This window comes from Mesoplodon bidens (genome assembly GCF_964165515.1).
Source record: "Mesoplodon bidens genome assembly, contig: HAP1_SCAFFOLD_398, whole genome shotgun sequence".
In the NCBI taxonomy this organism is placed as follows: domain Eukaryota; kingdom Metazoa; phylum Chordata; class Mammalia; order Artiodactyla; family Ziphiidae; genus Mesoplodon; species Mesoplodon bidens.
The window spans coordinates 174,625-196,513 of NW_027672143.1; the positions used below are offsets into that span (position 1 = coordinate 174,625).

The 21,889-nt window shown below is 40.1% G+C and overlaps 1 protein-coding gene and 1 long non-coding RNA gene across 3 annotated transcripts in view; one reads left to right on the forward strand and one right to left on the reverse strand.

The window, feature by feature from the left end:
• Positions 1 to 3,445: 3,445 nt before the first annotated feature.
• LOC308610547 (spermatogenesis-associated protein 31A6-like) lies at positions 3,446 to 21,331 on the forward strand. Of its 2 annotated transcripts, XM_081259639.1 has the most exons (5): positions 3,446 to 3,712; positions 17,224 to 17,512; positions 18,455 to 18,512; positions 18,855 to 18,915; positions 19,144 to 21,331. In XM_081259639.1, the coding sequence occupies exons 2-5, from the start codon at positions 17,330 to 17,332 to the stop codon at positions 21,161 to 21,163; spliced, it is 2,322 nt and encodes a 773-aa protein (XP_081115765.1). In that variant the 5' UTR covers positions 3,446 to 3,712; positions 17,224 to 17,329; the 3' UTR covers positions 21,164 to 21,331. The 2 variants fall into 2 exon arrangements, with proteins under 2 accessions (XP_081115765.1, XP_081115766.1); XM_081259640.1 differs by lacking the exon at positions 17,224 to 17,512 and having other exon boundaries at positions 18,779 to 18,915.
• The window catches only part of LOC308610548, a 29,221-nt gene continuing 20,444 nt past the window's right edge, over positions 13,113 to 21,889 (reverse strand). The window contains exon 3 of the long non-coding RNA XR_014014577.1: positions 13,113 to 13,507. This is a non-coding gene — a long non-coding RNA (uncharacterized lncRNA). The remainder of the gene's footprint in view (positions 13,508 to 21,889) is intronic.

The following is a 21,889-nucleotide window of genomic DNA, read 5'->3' on the forward strand; positions in this document are numbered from 1 at the left end:
GAGAACAGAAATCAGTATCTGTAAAGACAAATTCCCCTGTGATAGAGAAATCTATTATTTTAAGTCCAGACAATTAGATCTATTAAGGTGTAAGAGTGTTTCAGTACAGTCCTGCTAAAAGTAAAGCTTAGAAGTAAATCGAAAAAAAAACCGGAAAACTGATGCCAGTTAGATACAAAATATAAGATTATGCTATGTATATGGGACAGGATAGAACTCTGAATGAGGTCACATGTAGGGAAAGCAATATTAGTGACAAATCAACTAATGTCCTTATTGAGCATAGACATTCCAAGAAGGGTGAAGAGTACTGTATATTAGATGTAACACTCATAATATTCAAGTTAGTTGTAAAAGAAACAAGGTAAATGCTTTCAGTCAATACGATAGGCTGAACTGATATTGAGAATCCTTTCTTCCAATCTGAACACACAGTTTGTTATACTTGTGTTTTCTTTTATATGTTGCTTTTACATGTAGGAACACATAAAAAGCAAATGAACAAGCTTACAAAAAAGGGGGAGGATCCCCAGTCTCAGGATTTAAGGGGAAAAAACAAATTCAACATTAGAATAGTGAGGAGGAGTTGAAACCAAGAAATTCAAGGGGGCCCTGGAAATAATAAGCCTTGTTTTTGAGGGCTGGCTTTAAATATTCGTTGTCTTATCAGAAAACAGGTAGATGCCGTTGTCTTATCAGAAAACAGGTAGATGCTGGAAAACAATAGAATAATATCTTCAAAGTACTGAAGACATATAGCTGTCCAAATTAAAATTCTACACCTCTACACCTCATTTTAAAAAACTACTCAAGAACAAGAAGTAAAGAAATTTTCATTCATAGACAAAGAGGAATTACCACCCACAAACTGTAACAACAACAACAAAAAATGATTAAAGCAGTAGCAGCAGCTATTGGAATTGTCTGAAGGCATTAAAAAATATTCTGATGCCTAAAGCCAATACTTTGAGATTTTTTTTTTTAACCAAAGTGATCTAGGCGGTGTTTCAATAATGGGAGCTTTAAAAAGTTCTCACATAATTCTCATGTGTTTTAGGCAAGATTGGAGACCATTGTACAAAGAATGTCCTTCAGTAAGAAAGAAAATAAGCATAAAAAGAAGTAGGAAGGTGCACTGAACAGTGACCAGCAAAGAAATTTGTAATGTTGGAATGAATCTGAATAACGGTTGAGTGTAAAAAATAATAGCCAATGGGGGTATATACAAAGTCAAACTAAAACACTAGATAATATACTGAAATACTGGAGATCAGATTTAAAATTTGAGGGGTCCATGAACCGCTTAGGAGGAAGATGAGATAATTAGTTTTAGACTTTTTAAAGTTAGAAATATATGTCAAATTTTTCAGAAAACACTAAAAATGAATACTTCATATATGATTCATAAAAAGGTAGACCATAAAAAGAGAATGAAAAATGTGTTTAAACGAAGTTAGTACCGGGAGGGATAAAACATGGAAAAATAAAGGAGAAATAGATCAATAATCACAATACATTTGATCACAGAGACAATAAAAATAAATTCAAAAATTCCAGTTTTTGCTGCTTACAAAAGACATATATAAACTATTTTTAAGATGCAATGCAATACTTCACTCGAAATAATTAATTATATACATGATAAATGATTTTCAAGATTACATGTTTGGCATGATGACATGTATACAAATTTTTAAAACTCAAAGCAATCATGTATTTTTCATGGATTCATTTGCATATAGTAAAAACTTCAAGCATGGATTCAAAGTATTTATATTAAATTCATGATACCAGTTACCTAAGAAAAGGAAAAATGGGACTGAAATGAGAATAGAGAGGAGAGAAAAGAAATGTGTGTGTATCTGTGTGTTTGTGTGTGTGCGTGTGTGTGAACACATGTACAACAGTCAAATATGTGCTTCTTTCACAGCATGATTCACTGTATTCCATCACAATATTAATAAGATTTCATACGATATGGGCATCTCTGCAGAAATTAAAATTGTCACATGCTTATGTGTATTGGGCAATGAGCTCACCTTACTATTTCCATCCATTCTTCAATTAAAATCTAGAAATGTGAATGGGCTGTTAGAATTTAGTTAGTGAGCCAATTATCTTTACGGAACATGCTAGTTATGCATAGCTTTTCCTTGGCTTAATTATGTTTTAAAATAGCAGGCATTCATTTTACATCTTTAATTGATGGCTATCACACACAATTAGTTTGAAATTTCTTATCAATATGCTTGAAATATATTTGGTTGAATCATTGGAGTAATCTTTCTTGAACTTACCCAAAAGTATGTGTTTAGCCTTCCTAAACACAGTGGCACATTTCCAAATACAAAGTAGTTGCATTAGAATTATTCCTAATATGAAGACATTCAATATTTGTGGAAACAAATTTTCTCTTGAAAACTTAGCTTCCAGATGGAAGAAAAATAGGGGTAGAAATGTATTTAAAGGCAAATTTGAAGATGAGAAATCAACATTCACATTCCATAGTGAAAGAAAAAGGGTTAGTAATTACAGAGAGAAAGGCAAATACAGTGCAAAAATTATTGGAACATATTTTGCTCAATTACAAACAAACTTACATGGTAAGTTGTAGCTTCCATTATTGCACCAATTTGTAGCATATTTTAATATTTTCATTTTGAAATGAAAATTTTAAAAAGTCATCTATTGTTTTTTTAGAAAATCTCTAGAGTGGTTGAAGTGAAATAACTTTCAGAAAATGTGTTAAAATGGGGCTACAAAAGACTTAGGAGGACATAAGCTTGGTTCTTATTATTGACAGTTTGCAAATCAGCCATGGGGATACACATTATTTGCAATTTAAAATGAATGACGATTCTATATACATATAGATGCATCTTATCATATTGATTATAAACCAAGTAAAATCTCATGAAATCTAAGTATGTTTGAAAAACTTAAACCTATTTTTATGTTTTTCCAAACACTAGAAAATGAAAGCAATTTCTGTTGTTTATCATTTTCTTTTGGACTCTCTTGGCTTCCTGAAAATGATTATGTCAAGATATTGGAGAAATATTCATAGGAAGCAACAGAGGCCATGAGAATAGAGACCTACACTGCTTCCTCATTAGAAAAAATAAAATAAAAATTCCTGTCTATCCATTTCAAATTACACTCAGGGATGCTTATAATATAGAATTTGAAAGTTGAATACATGCTAGTTGTCAAGTAGTCAGCCCCGTTGATTACTCATGCATTCCCTCCTAAGTATGTTGTTCTTAGAATTCAGAGGGGTCCTTTAATCACACCCCCCATCTTGACCACTCACATCTCCAGATTTTCCTACTTCACGGCATATTGGTGTTTAACTTATTAAACAAATATTTGTTGAACAATTACTATGCATGCTAAGCAATGGGGATCAAAGATGAATGAATATTCATTTGTCTTTAAGGAGACACAGTGTACTGGAGAGAGGCAGAACTGTGAACAGATGACTGCATAAAGAGGCAAAGTCAAGTCTTATTTATTCAGAGGAAGAAGTCCCCGTGATCAAGCAACAAGTAAAATCATTTCATTGTGCAAGACATGGATTTGTGATTGAAAATGCACAAGCATATTTATCTTATTATCCATCATAGATGATCACCTATTATAATCAGTGAGATTTCTTAATGGCACAGCATCTAGAGGAGGACGTCATGCATGAACCTGTCATATTCAGAAAGTAAGGAAGTGGCACAGTGGGAACAATTGAGGAAAGTAAATAAACATGACAGTAGATTTAAAATCTACTTTAACTGTTCTTACTATTATTAATCTATTTGGGCAAGTAGTAGTTTTCATTGATGTTAGCATTTTTTCATCCACGACTTGAAATCAGACATTAAATATTAATATTATAAAAAATGTTACTAATTGAATTCATTCACAAATTTATAAAAAGAGATCAGCACCAGAGACCTATTTATTGGAAACAAAGTAGGTAGAACAATTAAACTCACTTATAGTTCCTTCTCAACCAAAGTGGACAGAAGTTTTATATGTAGAGGTCAATCCTGGGCCAGAGGCTATTTAGTATTTTCATCAAGTCTAGGATGATAGAAACGCATGTGGATTTAGTAATTTACAGTTCTCTTTAGTTGATAAGACTGATTAATACTTTGTCAAGATCAAAATTCAACATGACCATAATATGACCTTGACAAATTGGAGAAGTGGTTTAAAACAATGCAATTTAATAAGTCTAAGGGTCAGATATGGGCTTTAAAGGGATTGGGAAGGAAATGGAATTTATAATAATGTAGGTGATACCATGCCAGTGAGAATGCATTTGTGTGTGTAATATAATATGTAACAAATAATATTGAGTATGACTTGAGTCAAGAATATAGCAATAGCTTTTTTTTTTCTCTCTCTCACCATGGCATAGTGCTTACTCACTCACAAATATTTCTAACACATTTCATCAAAATTTCATCATTTAATCCTGTATCCCTGCTGATAAAATTAAAAGTAATTCTAAGATATATAAATGAAGAGAAGGGTATAAAGGTACAAATAAGTGGGTGAATATTATGAAATTACTTTGTATTGTGCTTTACAAATACGATTTATGCATTTATCTTGTTACTAACACATTCGTTCATTCATTCATTCATCAATCATTACATATTTATAGAACTTCTACTATGTCCCAGGCACTGCATTAGGTGCTGGTAATACAAGGTGTGGAAAAGCAAGCATTGTCCATATTTCTTAGAGCCTGCAGTCTAAAGAATAATTACTAATTGTAGTAAATATAGACAGGGTACTATGAGCCATGGAACAGGGAGCCTTTCTCACCTGGAAGGATGAGGAAAGGCATCCCTTGTGAAATGTCTTCTTAACTGATGTATGACGTAGGTAGCCTAAGGGGACAAGGGAGTAAAGGAGTAAGTATTTCTTGCAAAGGGGAAAGCAAGTATTAAGAATTTGAGCTTCAAAAAAGGAATGCTTCACGTTGATATTACAGTCTCAACAAATACAATTAAATTTCTGGTTGTTAATACATTGCATAAAAGTGGAGGAGTGGATTTCTGCCAAAATTAGGGCATATAGTTAGGATTAGAAATGTGCTCTGTGATATCAGTGACTTTAACATTGCAGTGAGACTGGGAGAAAAAAACGTACAAAGAGGCTATCCTCTGGACCCAATGGCACTGATGTACATCAAGGCTTTTGCTGAAGTAGAAAACCTGCTATTGATATTGAGATGCTCTTGAATGAAACAATGACTTCAAATAAGAGCTCCAAACTGAAACTCAGAAAGACCACCAATCTGACATGACTTAAATTTGAACTGCTTCTCAGATAGGCGATTTATACTTTGGGGTAAATGGAAACTGGGCTTGGTTTCACTAATGATATCAATGACATTTTGCTATTAAATTTGGTTTAATATTTTCATTTTACAAATCCCTAACTTCAAAGACTCTCTAAGGGAAAGTAAGGGGAAAAGGATAGGACTAACTTGTTTAGTTACATTACCTTGAATTTTAAATTTAAATTGAGCTGCGCTATCTCCACCAATGCTTGACTAGAAGCCTGCACAGTGAGTAGCTGTAATGGAGGAGATTGGCTCATTTTAATGGCCACATCTGATGGATCTCAAAGAAATTCAGGTAAAACAACTCTCTGCATAGTTCATAGTCAATTATTTATACTTACAGAAAAATGCCAAAGCCTAGAAAACTTTAAATGGTGGATAATCAGCAACATTCACATTTTTCCTTGAGTTTTCAGGCTTGTACAAACACATTTAGGCTTTGAAAGACACGTTTTGGAACTTTACTGGAGGTATTCTAAGAAATATCTTCATGTTAAAACAATCTCCAAATATTTTAGGAATAACTAGTATCTCTCCGTAAATAATGCATGCCTTAATTAATTATTATCATTGTTAGAAATTAATACTGAAGTATTTCAGAAAAAGATGACATATTAAGAATGTGACACTGCTTCCATGTCGTATAAGAGCATGAGGATATCTCTTATGAAACTTACTGCATTTTGCTACAACATTTTTGTCTATCTTCTCTTCCAGATTACAAGCTTCTTAAAAAATAGACTGTGCACAGATCTAACTTTCTGGCCTATATTTGCAGCACTGGAGACTACTATGGAAATATTAATTCAAAGGATATTTTAGAAAACATTATAGACAGAACTCTACCATAAAAGAGCATATATAAATATAGCATATTTTCTGATGTTATTGAATCATCTTAAGTATTGGTTAATGCAAATTTCAATCTCTAAGGCACTTCTACAACATACCTGAAAAATGATCGTCATCTTGTACTTGAGTGTCCTCACTGAGAAAGAAATTGCAACTCAAAATAAGTTTATTTCATTTTTAGGAAGCTCTAATTGTTAGAAAACTCACTCTTAAAATAAGTTAAAATCTCTATTCCTCAACTTCTATGCATTTTCTTGGTTTTTAAATTAGGGGCAACTTGATCTTTTTTTGATTTTACAGCTCTAACATAGCTAAAGCTGGCGTTCAGGTCCTTTGCCCACTTACCTACTCTTCATAATTATTTTTATTAAAAGAAATATATTGTGGTATAATATAAAAAATATACTAACTTGAATGTACACTTTAATGAATTTTGACAAATGTAAATATTTTGTAACTCTGTTTCCATCAAGGTAGACAATTTTCCTATTACCCCCCTTTGCAGTTTTCCCTTTCCTCTTTGCAGTCACTCTCTACTCCATCTTTGATACAGGCAACTGCTGATATGTTTTCTGTCACCATAGATTCATTTTTCCTTTTCTAGAAAGTCATATAAACAGAAACATAAAGTACATACTCTTGTGTGTCTAGCTTTTTTCTCAGCATAGCGTTTCTGAGATTCATCCTTGTTGCATTCCTCATAATTCTATCCTTCTACTGCTGTATGATATGACATTGTATGGATATACCAAACTGGTTCACCCATATAAATCTTGTTGGAGATTTTCTGATGATGGCCATTCTGACCGGTGTGAGGTGATACCTCAATGTAGTTTTGATTTGCATTTCTCTAATGATTAGTGATGTTGAGCATCCTTTCATGTGTTTGTTGGCAGTCTGTATATCTTATTTGGAGAAATGTCTATTTAGGTCTTTTGTCCATTTTTAGATTGGGTTGTTTGTTTCTTTGATATTGAGCTGCATGAGCTGCTTCTAAATTTGGGAGATAAACCCTTTGTCAGTTGCTTCATTTGCAAATATTTTCTCCCATTCTGAGGGTTGTCTTTTCGTCTTGTTTATGGTTTCCTTTGCTGTGCAAAAGTTTTTAAGTTTCATGAGATCCCATTTGTTTATTTTTGTTTTCATTTCCATTTCTCTAGGAGGTGGGTCCAAAAGGATCTTTCTGTGATTTATGTCATAGAGTGTTCTGCCTATGTTTTCTCTAGGAGTTTGATAGTGTCTGGCTTTACATTTAGGACTTTAATCTATTTAGAGTTTATTTTTGTGTATGGTGTCAGGGAGTGTTCTAATTTCATACTTTTACATGTACCTGTCCAGTTTTCCCAGCACCACTTATTGAAGAGGCTGTCTTTTCTCCACTGTATATTCTTGCCTCCTTTATCAAAGATAAGGTGACCATATGTGTGTGGGGTTATCTCTGGGCTTTCTATCCTGTTCCATTGATCTATATTTCTGTTTTTGTGCCAGTACCATATAGATGCTGGAGAGGGTGTGGAGAAAAGGGAACCCTATTGCACTGTTGGTGGGAATGTAAATTGATACAGCCACCATGGAGAACTGTATGGAGGTTCCTTGAAAAACTAAAAATAGAACTACCATACGACCCCACAATCCCAGTACTGGGCCTATACCCTGAGAAAACCATAATTCAAAGAGTCATGTACCAAAATGTTCACTGCAGCTCTATTTACAATAGCCAGGACATGGAAGCAACATAAGTGTCCATCATCGGATGAATGGATAAAGAAGATTTGGCACATATATACAATGGAATATTACTCAGCCATAAAGAGAAACGAAATTGATGTATTTGTAGTGAGGTGGATGGACCTAGAGTCTGTCATACAGAGTGAAGTAAGTCAGAAAGAGAAAAACAAATACCGTATGCTAACACATATATATGGAATCTAAGAAGAAAAAAAAAAGGTCATGAAGAACCTAGGGGTAAGACGGGAATAAAGACACAGACCTACTAGAGAATGGACTTGAGGATATGGGGAGGGGGAAGGGGAAGCTGCGACAAACTGAGAGAGTGGCATGGACATATATACACTACCAAATGTAAAATAGATAGCTAGTGGGAAGCAGCCGCATAGCACAGGGAAATCAGCTCGGTGCTTTGTGACCACCTAGAGGGGTGGGATAGGGAGGGTGGGAGGGAGGGAGATGCAAGAGGGAAGAGATATGGGAACATATGTATATGTATAACTGATTCACTTTGTTATAAAGCAGAAACTAACACACCACTGTAAAGCAATTATACTCCAATAAAGATGTTTAAAAAAAAATCTTGGATATTTTGGTCATATCCAGTTTTACCTATTATGAATAATGGTGTTACACATTTTTGTGAACAAATTTGTGTGACATAAGACTTCATATCTCTTGGATAAGTATGAACTATTAGGTAATTGCTTGGTCATATGTAAATGTATATTTAACTTTAAAGCTTTCATGCTACAAGCCCATTAACAATGTATTCATGTTTCTCTAGGTCCACACCAAAACTTGACATTAACAGTTTTTTAAATTTTAGACATTATAGTGGTATGTAGTGGTATCTCATTATAATTATAATTTATACGTCTTTGATGGAGCAATCTCTAAATATATATAAATTATATATACTTAATATATATGTTGTATACAATATATGTAAATATTTTAATTAATTTTTATTGGAGTATAGTTGATTTACAATGTTGTGTTAGTTTCTGCTGTACAGCAAAGTGAGTCTGTTATACTATACATATATCCACTCTTTTTTAGTTTCTGTTCCCATATAGGTCATTACAGAGTACTGAATAGAGTTCCCTGTGCTATACAGTAGGTTCTTATTAGTTATCTATTTTATATGTAATAGTGTGTATACATATAAAAAATATAATTAGGCACTTAAAAATAAAAGGAAGACATGCAAATAGCCAATAGGCATATATTCATAGATACATATACTTTACATTTATATATATAACATATCCATAAATATATTTTTGCCATTTTCTCCCATTGGATTGTCTTTTTATTTTTGAAGTGTAAAAATTCTTTAATCTGTATATAAGTTCTTTGCCAGATATTGATATTGCAAACATTTTCCAAGTTTGATCTTTCCTGTTGATTTTCTTAATTTTGATTTTTATTCAGCAGAAATTTCCCTTTCCTCTGTGGTTGTCACTGCCTTGTCAGGGTTGGGTTCTGACCCCTAGTCGTTGGAGTAGAGGCCGTCAGATCTGTTTCTTAGCTGTGTTTCTGATCTGCGGTGTGAGGTCGGGAGGACTGGAGCACTCCCACTGGGATAGAAGCCATTGAGTATTCCTCCTCTGGAGGTGTTCACCTGTGGGTATGCTCTGTTTTGTCTCCTTTCGCCCATTGTGTGGGCTTACAAAGTACACGGCTGTTGGTACTGCTCTCAGTCCCACCTTAACCATGGTTATGCCGGCAACTGGCCCTGGTGACTCAGGCATCATTTTCACCAGGCCACTGGCTCAGATCCACTGAGGTCAGGTCCCAGGACAGCAGTAGTTATGTACCTGGACCCACTATGTGAGATATGGAGGCAGCTCAGACTCTGGCCTGGCCAAACCCCAGCATGTATGTGCCCACAAAACCCACAGCTGCTAAAGCCAGACCTGTCTCAGCTGCAGGAGCACTTGTCCATTGGGATGTTCCCAAGTGCTGAATTTAGGAAGCCATCAGAGGAAGTGTAATGCCATGATTTGCACAGCCATGAGGAGAGATTTCAGCTCTTCTTCCTTAGTTGCATGTTCCCTGGAACTCAGCTGTGGTTTCAGCCCCATCTCTGCATGTGGGCCACCCACTGGCGTCTGCTCCCAAGGGTGCTGGAGCACACGAGCTTGTCAGGCAGGAGGATGTAGAAGCGGCAATCAGGGCAGGCAGGCTGCCCAGGTGAGAGGGTGCTGGGTGGCTATGGGATGTACGAGCCTGTCAGGCAGGAGGGAGTCAAGGTGGCAAGCTGGGCAAATGGGCCACCCAAGCAGGAGAGTGCTGAGGTGATGATGGCTGGGGGCATGTGAGCCACTCTGGCAGGAGCCCTTCCTAGTGCCTGTGGAGGCAGGGGCCGGTGTGTGAGGAGAGAGGCTGCAATGGGGGCCCCGCCCTTTGTGCATCACTCAGCAGTGGCACTTTGCTTCTATGCTGGTCTGGGCTTCCTCCAGGAGCATTCCTTGTTGTGGAGCTCCTCACTCCTATCCCCTTGAGCTGTCTCCTCACAGCCAACATCATTCCCCTTCCTGGGTCTGCTCTTCAAACCCCACATTCCAACACTCAGCCCCCGTGTGCACCAGTGGTCACCAGTGGCTGGGGCATGCAGAGCTGTGGCCAGACCATCTGTGTAGGCCTCACTCTCTCCTGCCTGCCACAGACTGGCTGCTGCACTGTTCTCTGAGCCACCAAATTTCTCCTTCTGCCCCAGCTTCTCTCCCCGCTGCTTCCCCAGATGCGGGAACCTCTTCTCACCTTCAGCTCCGCTCCCCTGCCCAGGGTCACAGGTCACGTCCCACTTCATCTGCTCTTCCTTTTCCCTTCTTTCTTTCGTCCTACCTGGTTACGTGGGGATCTTTCTTGTCCTTTCAGGTGCCTGAGGTCCTCTGCTAGTGTTTATCAGGCGCTCTGGGAGAATTGTTCCATTGTAGATGTTTTCTTGATGCATTTGTGGGGAGATATGAACTCCACATCTTCCTACTCCTCCGTCTTCTTGACTGACTAATCAGCAGTTTGAGTTTTAAAAGGCCACTTGTCCCCCTTTTTTAACCTTGGTTTCAGGTTCTACCTAATTTAGCTAATTAGGCTCAGTCTCAGGTCATTGTGGTCTGTATTTACATTTCTGATTTGTACCGATTTGCAAGACAAAGACAGTTGCTTTTAATTCCCCAAAGAACTGGCCTGTCACCTAAATAATATTGAAAGATTGATTTGCCCAACTACGTTTTCTTTAATTTGCTTTTCTGTATCAGTGAGAAGATTTCCAACTAGACTGAAATTTCAGAATTCTATAGTCTAGAACTTTATGGTTTAATTTATCATACCTTCAAAACTTGCATAAGGCATTCAACAAAGACCCTCTTTCTGAGTGCACAGATTAGACCCAGAGTAAAGTCTCCATTCTTTATTTTTATTATCCCTTAAATATTAGCTGTCAGTTTTTACTTTATATTGTATAGGCTCAGGTAATCCCACTGGTTTCCTTTAGTATGTTTAATTAATATTTCCTTCATATGCCGTCTTGTAATATCAAGCAGGGGAAGAATTTGCCAGTGAAACATGTCTATCCCACACAATATAATTAGGCAAAAGAGAGGTAATTATCTTATACAATGCCCATTTAAACATACCAATTTTTATAAAGACTCTGGGGTCCCCAGAGAGTGGTTGAGCCAAGGGACTCAGGCACTTTTGTCAATCTTTTAACTTGATTAATTGGTCTAACTTTTGCCCCAAGTAATTGTTGGTCAGGTATCTCAGTGTAATTTTACATGTATAAAATTTATATGTAATAAAATATACTTATTTTAAACTGGGGTAAATAGGGCAGACTTGTTTGGGTCTGGCCCTTTAATGTTGATGACAAGTAGGAGATCCCTTTGGCCCATCCAATCTTAGGTAGTATTGTATCCAATCTTTGATTTATCTCATTAATGTCTGTTTTATTTATCCCACTTTAAAATAACCATCTAAAGATTTCTTATTCATTTAGAAGTCCCTTTAAAATTTTCACCTTGTTGGGAAAAAGTTTTTAGACTTTTCCTTCAGTTTTTTCCCTGTTACTTAACCTAATTAACAATAATTATTCTAATGTTTTTATTAGCATCTGTAAGACCCATTTAGGGGAAGCAGAGACCACAAATAAGGTTTCCCAAACCAATTTTTTGGGTTTGTTTGAAACTAAAGGAGTTTTTAGGTTAACCATTATATGTCTAATTTCCCACATTTCCCCCCATAGGAGCCAATGAAACAGCTGTTTATAATGAGAGCTCTCTAAAAATTTACCAATTTAGAAGTTTCTCCAATTTGAAGGATCCATGATCTGCCCATAAATGAGGTATACCTTAATAGTGACTCAAACCAATAAGACGCAAGAGGCTTCCCCACAAAAGAGTGTAAAGGATGCTGTCTAAATAAGATCCAGAAAGTTTACTCCCAAAAGTAGTTTAAGAAAGTAATGGTCTTTGTTGTACAGGCTGACACAATGAAGGTTAAGATGGCAAAAAGCCCCTGAGAGTCGTACAGTCAGACAAAAGACTGCTCAGAATCCCAGTCTATTTGACTGGCTGCCAAATGTACACCATATAAGTACTTTTGGATGGTAGTGACCAAGTTCTCAAAACACACACACACACACACACACACACACACACACACACACTCTGAAGAATATCAGAACACTTACATTTCAAAGACACAGGAAGAGAAATGCAAGTTTCCCCTAGAAAGCCTTTTGTTTTTTTGAAGTCAGAATTCTGAAAAGATGTTTTTATCAAGCCAGCTTTTTCTAACTTAACTGCATATGCAATAAAAGAGTCCTATCTTAGTCATTTTTAGGGCAAGATTTTCTTTAAGTCCCAAGTAAGTAAGCACTTGTAAATGTAAATTTTGTATGTACATAAACCTGGCCAGGATATCCGTTGGAGGCTGGAAATCTGTTGTTCCTTTTTCTTTTGTATTGAAAGCTAAGTTCCCCATTCTGAGTTCAATTTGTGAAGATCACTTTTATTTTGACAAACTCTATTAAAGTAGCCAATTCAAGGAAGACAGGTTAGTCTTCCACCTAATTACCCAGTCCAACTTTACTCAGTGTCTTTCACCTGAGCAAAGTCTCCCCAGTGTTTCAACTGAGGATAAACCACACAGTGTCTAAACTGGGCAAGATCTTCCCAGTGTCTTTTAAGTGAGGCTAACCCACTTGAGCAAAAGTCTTCCCAGTGTTTTTCTACTGAGGATAAGCTCTCAGTGTTTAAAGTGAGTAAAAATCTTCCCAGTGTCTTTCACTGAGGGTGACCCAGGTACTTCTTCTTGAAACCAAGTTTCAAGGATAACCTACTACTCAAGAGAAGAGTTTAACACCACTGAATAAAACTTAGGATCATCAACCAAAACTGGAGATCCAAGAACCAGGAGATACTCACCCAAATTCGTCTGGACACTCTGAGAAAGCGGACAGGCCCAAGAAGCCTCTGCTGGCGCCAGGACTCTGGATCCTCATAGAGTTCAGGCAAAGAAGAAAAGTCTGCTCTGGGCCCCTTCATTGGTTGCCAAGACTGCTGACTGAAAAATATGCACAACCCAAAAGGAGAATTATGTTTTATTTGGCAGATTTTCTGAGGACTTAAGCCCAGAACACAGCCTGTCAGATCACTCTGAGGAACTGCTCAGAAGACCTAAGGGAGGAGTCAACCAAAACCAGGTAGTCAGAACATCAAAAGATTACTATTAATTAAAGAAAACTAGACCTCTCAAGTTAAGGACTTTAGCACTTTTCTATGTATGAGAAGATGAAAGAATCTGGGCTCCGTGAAATCATTCCTTTGAGATGCACCTTAACTCTAGAATCAGTACCCTGTTTTTCTCCATCCCGAATCCCCTCAAGGTGCTCAGTTGAGGGTTCCTGCTTTGACGTCTGACTTGATGACTGCAACATCCTTTGTCTACGGATATGGCAGGGAATATTTTTCATCCACGGGTAAGAAATTGAGGAGAAAATTAACATAATTCAAGATATAAAACCATTACAATATTAAAAATTCCCAAATGTCAAACAAACATAAGTACCCTTGACCTGTAAAACGGAAGATGCCAAAGAAGGGGAAAAAAGAAACACTAAAGAAAATGTAGAAAATAAAGCATAAAATAAGATGGCAGAAATCAATAACAGTAGAACAATAATTAAATAAATCAAGATAAATGTTATCATAAGATTTTTAAATTTCAAAAAAAAACCCCATCAAACAAAACATATTGAAAATAAAGTCATAGAGAAAATTTAGAGAGCAAATATGAATGCAAAGAAGACCTGTTAGGTAGTTAGTGAGACGTTAGCAGCAAGGAGGTGACAGTGGTGTGAAAGACAAGAAGAAATTGAGTCACACGCAGCCACCTGGGGACCCTCCCTTGACTCCACCCAGAACGGGAGAAACTATGGTCGGGTGGTGGGCAGCTTATCCTGATAAAGAGAGGCACAGCAACACCAGGGGACTTCTCCAGGCTGTGCATGCCCAGACCAGACAGGCGCATAACCTATAGTAAATCCAAACTCATTATACCATAATTACAATAAATTACATGTGGTTTTGCCCCTCCCCCCACCCAGTAGGAATCTCTTGGGGATTCAAGGATGAGAGCATGTGCAGCAGAAAGCTTGTTACATAGCTCAGGACTGTCAATCAAATAATGATCCTTGTCACTCACCCCCACCTCTCTGCAAAATGCTCCTTAAAAGCACTCGTAAGCCTTTCTAGGAATGTGCTTTCAATTTGCAGAAACAGTACACCCATCCCCCCCCCGACCCTGAGAGTGTACCTTTGCTTCGATATACTTTGCTTTGGGCCTGCTTCACTTCGCTGAAATAGCCTGTTCTCAGAAACAGCCTGCTCTTTCTCTCTCCTTCTCTCTCTCCCTCTCTGAGAGTGTACCTATGCTTAAATAAACTTTGCTTTCTGCTTGAGCTTAACATGGGAGTTTGCGATCCTTTGCTTACTATCATGGAACCAAGATAGCTGGTCCAGGCCTTCCACTGACCTCCTCGGTTGAAGCTATTTTGTTACAAAGCATGTCCACATGGTGACAGACCTAAGTCTAAATTTTGATAAAAGGTTGAATTAAGGTGAGAATATCATATGGGAGGAAAAGACTGTAGGAAAAATAGTAGATGTAGGAGATATGTTTGTGAAAGTGCACATTCATGGCAATATAGCCAAATAAACTCACATGCTCACGTTCCCACTAAAACTGTATAAAATTATGACCAAGAAGCAGAGAATACACATTATTGTAAAGCCCTCATGGGGCATTAAGACATATTTACCATGTGAATCCTTCAGTGAATCTTGTGTTACTGCTAAGGGATAGAAAGTGGTGTCATAAGGGAATTTTGTGTAAGACTCAAAGCTCCCTTTCTATATGGTTCAGGCTGGACTTGAAGCTTCAGGGGCCTGGGAGGATGGGGCAGGAAAGGCAAGGCACACTCAGAAAAGAGAATACATACATAACACACTAGGAATATCTGAAGAGGCTGCTCAAGACCTGGCTCAGCCCCAAGGGTTTGACTCCTAGTCCTACTCTTCACCCTACAGCCCGTTAGGGTCAGGACCTTGGCTCCCCTAACCCATTCCTAGCTTCCGGGTATAGAATGAGTGCACGTCTGAATGTTAATGTTCTCTCAAAATTTACATGTTGAAATCCTACCTCTTAAAGATAGGAGGCGGGGCCATGCAAAAGTGCTTATGAGCTTTCATGAATGGGATTAGTGCCTTATAAAAGAGACTCCAGAGATATCTCTAGCCTCCTCCCATCATATGAGGATACAGAGAGAAGGCTCCAGCTGTGAACCAGGAAGAGAGCTCTCACTACGAGGTGGCCATACTGGTGACTTGATCTTGGGCTTCCCAGCCTCCAGAACTGTAATAATAAATGTCTGTTGTTTTTAATCTACCCAGTCTATGGTATATTGTTATAGCAGCCTTAATGGATTAAGACCACATATTTCAAAATTTATCTGGAGAGTGGGGACTGTCTTATCGTTGCAAACTAAGAAGTTGGGTTGAGACAACATATGAAAGATTTTTTTTTAAGTAGAAAATTATGGATTATTGGATTTGAAAGTACTAGATTGGTTAAGGAAAATGAGTACGTGTGTGTGTGCGTGTTTGCAGTGTGTCCCAAAAGTTTTTGTGCAGTTTAAAGATTTACTAACTCCAGAATTATAAACACTATAAACTTACAAAAACATCATTTGAAGGTTTAACTGTTACCAGATGCAAGTCTGTGTGCCTGATGCACAGTGAGGCTAAATACTGAAACATCAGAATTTGGAGCAGAGAAAGGTTTACACAGTGCCATGCAAGAAGACACGTGGCTCATGCCCAGGAAAAACCCCAAACTTCCTGAAGGCTTTCAGCAAAGCCTTTTTAAAGGCAAGGTGAGGGAGGGGCATGGCTAATTGTTGCAAATATCTTGGTGTTGGATCCTTTGTTCTAGCAGCTGGCCAGATGGGTCAGATCCTGGTCAGGTCACGTGTTCCTGTAAACCTCCAACAAAACAATTATTATTCTCTGTTCTGCAACTTTTTATCTCCATGAATGGGCTCTTAAAAGTCAGAGCCTTAGCAATAGGCTATCCTGTATATTTCAGGCTATAGGCAACATTGTTTTCCAAAAAGTGCAGAGCCAGCCTGGGTCACAGGGATGGACAGAGTTAGCTCCGGCAACAAAGCATAAAGATTAAAGTAAAAAAGATCTAATGTGGAGTCAGATTTGTTCTTCCCTATTACATAACTATTTATCATTCTTTCATACTTATGAATTTTGAAAAATAAATTATTTTAATTTTTGTGTGTAGTTCCCTCTGATAGAAAATGAGGCAAAACATACACTATTCACAATTCACAAAACTAAATAAGTGTAAAAGAAATTCAAGTTCTATCCCTGGGTTTACACAAGACACAAACATGATGTGGGAAAGTTGGAGCTGAGGACAAAGGAAATCCTGAGTAAAAATGTCTGTGAAACAGCCAGTCTTCCAGGGTCAGCTTAAGATGTTCAAGAGTTATCAAATTGGTGGGCCTCAAGTAAAGGTCTCTAATGGATGAAGGAACCAGGTTCCAGATGCAATGAACAGAAAATTGGCTAAGGTCTCTCTGACAGGATGAGAGTAGTTGGAAGGAGGGATCTGGAAGCCCCAGGAGGGTGCAGGTGTCTGTGGGTCTGGATGGGAAGGCGGGGCAGTGATTCAGCCTGTTTCTCTTATTGCCCCTCCCCCACACTCAGGAGCCCTTTGTGACAAGGCCACAGCTCTGTGATGCAGGCCTGGGGTTCTGCCATCAAGTGAACTCCCAGTGCTCTGTTGCCTGAGGGCAGCAATGCAATTCAGAAGATGGAGAATCTCTTTTCTTCGAAAAACATTGTTGCTATCTGGCTGAGATGCAGCCCAACTTCCTGGGTGATTAATATCATCCTTGGGTTCCTGTGTGGACTGGTGCTCTTCCTAATGTTACTCCCCTGCTTCCAGAGTAATCCATTCTTAGCACCACCTAGGAAACATAGAAACATCAGGAAGGTAAGAAACCTTTGGCTTAATCCCAGCAGAGATTATCTCTTTTTTTCTTATTCTTGTTTCCACTTTTCTAAACCACCTAGAGAGACTCCTGAGATGGGAACTCTCAGAAAAGTATAGAACATCATCCTTCTAGGGAAAAGCCAGGCCAGAGAGGGGTTAGAGTGGGCATGAGGATTTCTAGCCTAAGATCGTAGACCAGGAGTTCAGGTATGGTAGAGGGCTCCAGGGCAAGTCCCAAATGCAGTGACTAATAATGGTCAAGGACTGGATTACTAAGAGTTCAATCTCTGCAGGAAGGCTGACCCCTGAGCCCTGGTTCACCAGCCACCTACCCACAGCGGGTGTCACAAGTGAGACCTTCCTCTGTGTTGGGGCTGAGCCCCTGAGAGCCTGAGAGAAGAGGCTGGAGTGGAGGTCTGGCCTTGGGAAGCAGAATCCTATCTGACAAAGCTCACGTGGACATTTAGGTCTGAGAATGTGTGTGTTTCTTGATCAGAGGAACAGTGACAGAAGAAATCTATGGTGATTAAAACTTAAAAAATCCTTCTTGGGCTTCCCTGGTGGTGCAGTGGTTGAGAGTCCCCCTGCCAATGCAGGGGACGCGGGTTCGTGCCCCTGTCCGGGAAGATCCCACGTGCCACGGAGCGGCTGGGTCTGTGAGCCATGGCCGTTGGGCCTATGCGTCCGGAGCCTGTGCTCCGCAACGGGAGAGGCCACAGCAGTGAGAGGCCCGCGTACCGCAAAAAAAAAAAAAAACCTTTGCACGCTTCAAAGAAGAAAAACTGAAAATATTGTTATCCACTTTAAAAATAAGTAAAAGGGGAAGAAAACCCACAGAGTTTTAGTTAAATGTAGAAAGTCATGTTGTTCATGAACACAGCTTGCCTAGATAGAGGACAGTGAGAGTTGGGTGTTCGCCCCTCATTTTTTCTTCTCTCTCAGCATCAAGTAGAGCTGAAGGGGAGGAGCAGGAGTAGGAAGAAAAGTGGATCTTTGAAAGGTAAGCCTTTGCCATTCAGCCCTGCGCGCCCCCGAGAGTTAGCTTCCATCTCTCCTAACCCTGAGGGCCCAGCTTCACGGTCTCTGAGGATGCCAGTGGCAGAGCTTATTCCTCAGGAAACAGAGCCTGAGCCTAATTAACGTGGAAGCACTTTGCAAAGGACAAACCCTTTTCAAATGAGACTTACCATCACTGTCAGGGACATGTGGCCTTGGACACTGATACTTGGGCTCCAGAGTCTAATCCTCCAAAGATTTCCCTTAAAGGGCCATTGCACTCAGCCTCCTGAAAGACTCTTAGGCCTCTGCCTTCACCACCATGACCCAGTCTCCTGATTTCCAGCTTGCAGAGATTGCCTGGAAGAACTGGAGGGGACTCACAACCTGGTTTCACTTCTGCAAAGGTAAAGAATCTTTCCCCTTCTCTCCTGGGTCGTCCTTCCTCCCAGAGCCTATAATGTGACCCCAGCCCTGGGAGGGGGAGCCATGGGAGGGCGTGGCTAAGGCCCTAGAGTGAGGGAGAGCAGGAGCTTTATGAAGTCAGTGTGGGGGCAGAGGAGGGTTCTTGGGCTGCAGGTGCCCACCCCTGCCTGTCCTGTCCAGCCATCCTGGCCCCATCTGCTCTCCTACAGCTGCCTGGGGAGGCTTCCTGGCAAGGACAACTTTCATCAGCTCTCATGTCAAGACCCTCCTGGTGAGGCGTGCAAAGCAGTGCCTGCTGGAGCCTGTGGAAGACACTGCTTGAAGGGTCGGGAACCCTGCATGAACACCTCCTGTAGGGTTTCCTTCCTTGATCCAGACACTCGAGAGGTGCTGGAAGCACATATTATACGGTTTGGGGTAAAGCACAGGTGGACCCTACCCCTCAAGGTCCTCAAGGCCATAAATGTCTTTAAGTTGAAAAAGTTCCAACCCTCCACCGTTCTGCAGTTTGCCTCTTCCCCTGCAGCTACCTGTGTGTCTGGGTCCCACTCAACAGTCCAGTTTGCTGAGTTCCTGGAGAAACCTCCTCAGGCTCATTCAGGAGAGAAGGTGATAACAGAAGAGTCAGTTCCTACCCTGAAGAGGCCTCTCCTTGTCCCCTCAACTGTGTGTAAGGAAATCCAGAGTGCCCTGGGAGCGATTCCATCTGGTGACTGCCATGGGCCCTCAAAGGCTTCTCTGACTGGACAGGAGGGCAGGCCACCTTCTCAGTCCCTCACACTCAGCCTTGTGGGCAGAACCTGGAAGAGTGAGACTGTGGAATGGGTCAAGAGGGACAGCCTAGAGCCAGGTCCAAGTTCAGCAATGGTCAGGAATGAGCCAAGAGAGGAGAGTGGTGGTCAGGCCTCAGGAGACCCCTGCCATAGGGTAACAGTGATGGAGGTGAACTTAGGATCCCAGTCTTTGAGAGGTGAAGAGGCCAGGGAGGCTGTGGAGGCCAAGGAGTCTCCTGCTCTTCAACCACAGTCTCGTGTTATCTTGGAAACCAAAGTGTTGACAAAATCCCAAACCACAAATGTACATATGAGGAGTTTAGAGGTGCCAGGGGCCAGTAAAAGTTTCCTACTACCTAGAATGTCTGTTTTCCAACATCCAGGTGAGCCATGCCTTAACATGGAGGTTGCTAGTGAGTTTAACTCCAAAGTAAAGGTACAGTCAGACAACCAGCTTCAGGACTTTCCCAAACACAGGTTCCCTGCTGCAGACAACTTGGCTTCTCAGGTGCCTCAGTGCCATCCCCAGAGAGTCCCCACCAGAGACAGGTTAGCTTCCCAGGAGCCAAGTGGCCTTATGGAAGCCCAAAGGAGCAACCTAGGGCAGCAGGAGCCCAAAACTTCAAAACTCCAAGACTCATGGAAGAGCCAGAGCAAGATGATTGCCCCTACTTACAAAAGAGAGGACTGTAGGGGGCATAAACCAGGAGAGCATGAAGAAAGGTTTAAAGAATTAGGGACCTCTCAAGCTGGAAGTATGCGCCACCCTGCCCAGGTCAGGGGAATAACGGACTCTATTGGGAGCAGATGTCTCCAGCGCATGCCAGAGAAGAAACATAGCCCTCCAGAAAGCCTCTTCAGAAAAAGGATGAGGCTATTTTTAAAGTGGATTTTCCCCAAGAAAAAAGTCAATGGTCGAGATGCTCTGCAAAAAAAAAAGCCCATATCAGCCACTGCCCGGAGTCACGGATCAGTCAAAAGCAGATCAATCTTGAAGAGTGAGACTGCTGAGGGTCAGGCACGCATGGCAGCTGTTGGACAGATCCTAGAAGAAAAAAGAGCAATTCACCATGGACTTCATGCCACAAAGTTAAATGAACACAAACTGGAATTCCAAGTCCCAGTATGTGGGTGTTTCTGCTACCATAGGCTTACCTCCTACCCAGAGCAAGGGAGAATGATGGGTTATACAGCCTGTAGTCATAAAGCCACCTCCAAGGGCCAGAGTTGTTCTATGAGGGAAAGGAAAGTCAGACACCAACATAGTTTGAAAAGTGTAAGGTTCGAAGATGAGCACCTGGGCCTAAGGTGCCTCCCATCCTTGCCCCCCAAGAAGGGTTTGTTTCCAGTTAGTACCTGCCAGTATGGGCCAAGGATTCCAGGTGCCCCAGCCCGCCATCAACACTGTCCAAGGCATTGTCATCTTTGGGGAGGTGTCTTGCCTGGTCGACAGTAAAATCCTTCTTTAGTCTTCCCTTTAGTAGGAAAACATGTCTCCAAGTAAAAATTCAGTCCATGTAGAGAAAATGATTTTCTCATTAGCACATCCAAGATATTTAGTGTTCCCCAATACATGTATATATATATATATATTTTTTTCCTAATAAAAGCATAGTGTAATGGCTGCTGTCTGTGCTGTGCACTTTGTCTTCTAGAAGGGATGGGCATGGAGGGAGGTGGACAGTAGCATCACAAGCTTGCTCCTTGTCTCGTGTCCCTTCATTGCACCTTATAATACTGTCATTACACAAACCAAAATTACTCTAACAATGAGACGGGAAAAACCTATGAAACCCACACCCAAGGATCTGGTTCAACCAATCTTTCTCCTTCTTCTATGCTACTTTGAACTTTATGCAACTGTAGTGGATAGGTTTACACGATAGGGCTGGAGATTCCAATTCAGTCTCCAGGAAGTGTCAGAGCCAAGTGGATGGAAGTTTGGGGGGAATAGAGTATGGGCTCTGAGTTCAGAAACAGGAGAAAGCTTGCCCCTGGATCTCTTGGTAGGGAATATACAACATCTGCTCTTAAGAGTTCCTTCTCTCTCTGATGAAGGCTGGGATTGAGATATGCCCTATGAACCCCTTTTAGCTTAGCCATAATAAAATGTACAGCATCACCCTCCCCCACCTCTGTTTTTCCTATACTTTAGAGCAGCAGCAAGGATGGCATTTCCAGC

Bases quoted from the DNA above. Each gene is read 5' to 3' on its own strand.
- LOC308610547 (XM_081259639.1), top strand. From the start codon at position 17,330: ATGGAGAATCTCTTTTCTTCGAAAAACATTGTTGCTATCTGGCTGAGA. The intron at 17,513-18,454 runs GTAAGAAACCTT...CTTCTCTCTCAG, and splicing joins AACATAGAAACATCAGGAAG to CATCAAGTAGAGCTGAAGGG. The intron at 18,916-19,143 runs GTAAAGAATCTT...GCTCTCCTACAG, and splicing joins CTGGTTTCACTTCTGCAAAG to CTGCCTGGGGAGGCTTCCTG.